This window comes from Austrofundulus limnaeus, unplaced genomic scaffold, assembly GCF_001266775.1.
Source record: "Austrofundulus limnaeus strain Quisiro unplaced genomic scaffold, Austrofundulus_limnaeus-1.0 Scaffold5, whole genome shotgun sequence".
Classification (NCBI taxonomy): domain Eukaryota; kingdom Metazoa; phylum Chordata; class Actinopteri; order Cyprinodontiformes; family Rivulidae; genus Austrofundulus; species Austrofundulus limnaeus.
Genome location: NW_013952407.1, coordinates 5,838,381 through 5,844,052, shown reverse-complemented (window position 1 = coordinate 5,844,052; position 5,672 = coordinate 5,838,381). Strand labels below are relative to the sequence as shown.

The window sequence follows — 5,672 nt, the reverse complement described above, 5'->3', positions numbered from 1 at the left end:
GTCTCTCATAGTTGAGGTCTACCTATGATGTCAATTACAGGCCTCTCTCATCTTTTTAAGTGGGAGAACTTGCACAATTGGTGACTGACTAAATACTTATTTTCCCCACTGTACAGTCCCTCAGGGCTTCAGACATTTGCTGTTTTTTCTCCCTAGCTTTCAGGACTACATTAATTTACTGGAAACATGTCATGGTTKGTCCCAAAGACTGGACAAAATATCAAAATAAAGCTAAAATGAAGATAAATTCTGAATTAAGTGTTCAAAAAACCTGAAGAAATATTGGTCAACACATCTTTTAAAAATGGCAGTAAAGTCAGGAAGCAAACCCTAAAGAAATCAAACCACTTTGTTCAACGACTGTTTAGTAAAAAACATTTTTTTGATGTTGGACTTTTCACATCACCTCGTTGGTTCTGCAGCACTGCAGTGGACCTGTTCAAACTCGCCTTCTTTCTCTCACCGCTGCCATTTTCCCTCCACTCCTCTCGCAGAGAGAACGTCCAGCGTCTGCAGCAGGACCTGGCCCACACCATCCTGGCGTGTCTYGAGCGCCGCTCCCGGGGGTCCGTGCGGAGGAGGAAGAGGACGTTCGGGAACGGAGGGAAGGTGGGGGGCGACGAAGACCAGGAGTCAGAGTCTGAGAGCAGCCAGCCCGAGTACCTGCACCTGGCCACCGTGGACAACACCCTCAGCACTTTCCTGTAGGACCACCGGAGTTCCTGCAGAGCTCTGCAAAAACACACAAACATCGGCCGGCAGGTGGAGGACAAGATGAAGAGAAACAAACACCTGCTGGAATTTATTCTAGAAACTCACCTTCTGCTGTATTTGCTCAATTTATCCATCTTGTTTTGTATCATAATGACAGGTTGTTCAATCTTTGTAATGTTTTTATTTATATTTCAGAGCTTTGAAGAGAAATAAGAGTTTAAAACACTCTCTAAAACAAAGGATTTTTTATTTTTGTAGACAACAATGACAATCATCTACAGTAAAAAAGAAAAAAAAAGGTTTTTTTTGTAGTGTGGTGCTCAGATCAAACATTTTTATACATCAAACAACAAAAAAAAACTCATCTGTTGTTACAATTCATGTGTCACGTGGTTTTGTGTTCACAAAGTACATCAGCGGACAGAGAATGTTGATTGTTCAAGGCCCTGTGACATTACACAACTTATGAACATTTTAAACACATCTACATTGAAGCTGCAACTGAAAACAGTGTGTACATACTGTAATTCTAACAAATTGATCAAATAACTTATTAGCAATTTAGACATAAAAAATGTTTCATAAGTTGGCATAAGTTGTCTAGTGTGACAGGGCCTTAATGTCAGTCTTTGTTTTGTTTTTAAAATAATATACACATCTAGGTAGAACTTTCTGCAACAAATGTGACGTGAAAAATATTAAAAAGACAGCAGAAACAACTGGAAGCAGATCCTGCTGAATTAAAAAGGATCCAGCAAACCAAACTAAATCCCTGGCCATGCAGTTTTTATTTTTACAAACAAAATAAACAGCATATATGTGAACAAGATTGTTCTTATTTTACTATTGTAAGAAAAGAAAGGCAGAAATAAACAAAGAAACATCCAAAGTTTTCAAAAAATAATTTAAAACAAAAACAAAATAAAGCTTTTACGAACTGTAGATCGTTTGGATCTTACGAGCATCGAACGGCTTCATCTACATTTCCTCTCACAAACTGTTAGAAATGAACGGGAGCAGCACTGGAAACCAAACAGGCTTTGATGAAACATAAAACAGCAGTAAAAAAAAAAGTAATCTATGAAAACAGTGTGACGTTGGTCAGTTTTGCTGCTTGAACTCAAGGCACTGAATGATCCGAGTTAAAACAAAAACAAGTCATTCTGCTGAGGTCGCTGGTATAAATAAACACACAACATGACTCTAAAGATATACAGTAGTTTCTATTTAACACAATGAATTAATCCTGAACTCGACTGTCTCTGGTTGTTTTAATGTCCTGCAGCCGAACAACAGGAGGTCACAGATAACCTGCTGACAGACGACAACGGCTCGACTCAGAGGCAGAACATAATCCCGCTCTGCTGTGGTCAAACTGGGATTAATCTACAAACTGGACTTTAAATGTTAACATGAATATAAATGATTGAACTGATTAAATGWGATGTTAAAATGAGGAAATCGTCACTGAACATTTTCTTTTCAAATCTACAGGAAAATCATTCAGTMTAAACGGTGACTGTGTAAAAATGATCGACGTTATTTAAATATCAGCTCAGTCAGGTGAAGTCCAACTCTCAGACTTGTCTTTGAACATTTTTCTGGACCTGCAGAACTCTGAACAGGCCTGGGTTTTCTTTGTTTTGCCAAAAAATCTTATGGTTGTAAACGAAGACTTGTAAAATTTGCAGTGACCAAAGCTCACCATTCCTGCTCCAGTCGCACCTCATGATGCAAACAGAATAAGAGTATATGGACGCTCCAGCACCTTTACTGGCATCCTTAATATCAGTTGTTTCTATTTAAACCTCTAAAAAAATGACATTTATCCCAGTTTCCTCCCTTTAATCCTGCTTGGTGGGCTACATGATACTGGACTAAATATTTAAAGTTTATTTACAGACCTGCTGATATAAACCTAACAGCCTGTCACAATTTGAACTTTCAGCATTCAACAGAAAAACCTCCAGAACTGAAGTATTCTGTAGAAATCCTCCTCCTATAAGAWTACAAGACTGATAATCTGAAAAAGCAAAGTAAATCTGCCAGTTTACACCTCAGTCCTAACCCATCAATGGACTACTGGTCTTGGCCAGGCAGGTGTGTATACCAGAAAACAGGAGTGTACACARACAAGGATGGTGAGTTTTCTGACCAGTGCAATGGACTTTCAATGAGTTTTTTTTTATCAGGGTCAAATAAACTAGACTTATACACTTCAAAAACCTCAGAAAGTGATATTTTCCATCACACAACAGTCCTCTATAAAAAATGTCAGCAACACTACACACAGTCTGCACAGGTATTTCTAAAGCAAACAGTCTAAATTTGAACTTTACGTTAAATAATTTATTTTTTGTGTACACGTGACGAGGGAGGAAAATGTTAAGGAGCTTAACTTTTATTCACAAATTAAACTGAAGTTAACCCAAAACTGCAAATTAACAGCAAAAAACTGTGACTTTTTATAAAACTGGCGAAGCAGGGTCCAGAATCAGAACATCCATATTAACGTCCCGAACAAAACACAGGAAGAACATGCTCCTTTTCTCAAAAATAAATCTGCCTGGTTTTTTTATTTGTTTAACGCAGAAACTGTAAAAATGCTGTGTTTACAGTCTTTCTAGGACACAAAGTAATGGTGGACAAGATTTAGTTTCTGAAAAAGCCTGATATTAGTCGTCGACAAAGATAAACCAAAATCTGAGTTGTGAAAAATTTCCACTTTTCTCACTAAAAACAGGTTTTGTGTAAACAGGAGCTGAAATCACAGCAGAAAATCTGCTTTGAAAGTAACGTGGACGGGGCTTGTTTTAGCTACTTCCTGCTGAAAAGAAACGTTTTTCTGTAACTGATTTGCTTTATGTTGAAACAGAATATATTTTATGCAGTCACRTGATAAAGCTGACTTATTGTGCTTCCTCTGTTAAAAATCCTTGAAAAAGACAAGAAATAAACTAAAACCATATTGAGCTGACGGAGAGCTTTAGAGTCATTCAACGAGGCTGAGAGTGGAAAACACAATTTGTCTGATAGTTGTGTGAGTTGTCGTCGTCCCACCAGCCTGTRTGTGCAGTCATGGAAAAATTTAAACTGTCCTCCTTTCAGAAGGTTTTACAAGAGAGGACATAATTTATAATAAAAACAATGTGACTCTGACCCAGAGTTCATGAAACTGATCCAGTGGGTGCAGAAGGTTATAACCCTGTCACAAGTCACAGTGGAATGTCACTTTTACCTGATTTAAACCCTGTTAAAAGACTGATGACATTTCCTGATTTTTTTATTTATTTTTGATAATATTTGACTTGAAAGCAGGCCCTGCTTTATCYTCTTTAAAATCATGAGTGTTGTTGAGATTTTGTCTGAGCAGAGAGTTTAGGGAACGACTGCCTCCATCACTGGGATGAGAGAAGATGATTGACAGGTGCCACATCCGGAAATGTCACAGTCCAGATGTTGAACAACAACAGACGCTTCTCTTCACCCCATCTGTCAAATCATAGTGACACTGCAATAGCTCCACTCTGGGAAATAACGGGACAAGGTCAGTTGTCTGAGCAGTTCAGTGTCTCGGTCCAGTCAGCTGTAACACCAGTCTTTGGTTAGAATGTACTGAGCTCCACAGCTGCCTTCAGAGTACATGAAATTACACAGAAATAAAAGTGTTGGATTGTAGTGCTGCAASTCAACGCAATGGTTCGTAGTTTAATGGCATCATTTGGTAATCAGAAGTGACATCTTGTCGATAAACTGCTAATAACTCTAGAAATTCTGATGAGAGCTCAGTGATGCGACACACAGATGTACAACATGTACACGATGGCACCAGCCTGCCAAGAAACAGTCCTGGTGCCTCTACATCCTGGACCCATGGATCTGGAAAAGCTGTGAAATGAAAGAAAAACACACTGAAGTACTGTTACAATATAATCTGTAATACTAATATATACTAATATATACACATCTTAATACTTAAACACAACCCAAGCTGTGATTCTGCTGCAATAATAATGATGAGTATGGTGTGAGAATGAGAGCAAATAAGTAACAAAAAAAAATTGTTTATGAAATGTTTACTGATCATCTTTATGAGTGTGGGTCATTTTGACTTCAGTTTCAACTGCGTTGTGTTTAACAGTGTTTCTAATTGTTCTGACTGGGAGCAAAATAAAACCTCTGCTGCTTTACAAAGAAGAATATCCAAGATGCTGAACCGTGATTTAAAGGCTCTTATGCACCACGGTGACAACAAAAACTAGTTTGGGACAAAAGACTCGTCTGCTGTGACTTCTTAAGATGACCTGACAAATAAAACTAGCACTTGAACACACCACAAAGCCTCACTGTTTACTCCGACGTGTGATCCATTACTGCACGAGACAACGTGAGTTTGTTACTCAGAAATAGAGGAGCTCATATATAATTCAATAATGGAAACAATGTTGCAGTAAGGTCAGATTATTATAGTTCAACAGAACCAAATCACAGATTTCAGCTCTAACTTCATGATTGTTTTGTTCTTGAATGTATTATAATGCATCTGTAGCCTGATGTTAATTATAAGTTAATTAGAGCAATATGTGTCATTGAGAGGCTGATTCAACAGTCAAACAGGTCAGAAGGTCCAACAGTGGATCAAAGTGACTTAAGATAAATGTCTCCACAAACCAGCTGTCTGCTTGGTGCAAAAGTGTCTGAAATATCTGTAGACCTGTTGTTAGATCTGTGATTTTATAATTCCTCATAAACATTTTCAAATAAATAAATACCATATTTATTCAAGTATAATACGATGATCATTTTTTGAGCTTAAAAAGCATTAAAAATCGAATTATCAACAACCTGTGTATCACTGCCCTCCCACTTTATGGATGATTTTTAGGGTTAAATTTCTAGAATTATACATGAATGAATGAATGAATACAGTAGTTATTTCAGAAGGTATATCATATATA

The 5,672-nt window shown here is 37.6% G+C and overlaps 2 protein-coding genes across 8 annotated transcripts in view; one reads left to right on the top strand and one right to left on the bottom strand.

Annotated features, from left to right (window-relative positions):
* The window catches only part of gucy2cb (guanylate cyclase 2Cb), a 39,971-nt gene extending 38,794 nt beyond the window's left edge, over positions 1 to 1,177 (top strand). For all 3 annotated transcript variants that reach the window (XM_014028403.1, XM_014028394.1, XM_014028410.1), the window contains one exon: positions 495 to 1,177. In XM_014028403.1, coding sequence (XP_013883857.1) covers positions 495 to 708 — 214 coding nt within the window. In that variant the 3' untranslated portion in view covers positions 709 to 1,177. The remainder of the gene's footprint in view (positions 1 to 494) is intronic.
* A 2,438-nt stretch (positions 1,178 to 3,615) lies between these two features.
* The window catches only part of kctd17 (potassium channel tetramerization domain containing 17), a 36,670-nt gene continuing 34,613 nt past the window's right edge, over positions 3,616 to 5,672 (bottom strand). For all 5 annotated transcript variants that reach the window (XM_014028424.1, XM_014028419.1, XM_014028444.1 and 2 more), the window contains one exon: positions 3,616 to 4,602. Coding sequence is in view for 1 of the 5 variants with exons in the window: in XM_014028444.1 (XP_013883898.1) it covers positions 4,573 to 4,602 (30 nt within the window). In the remaining 4 variants the exon portion in view is untranslated. The remainder of the gene's footprint in view (positions 4,603 to 5,672) is intronic.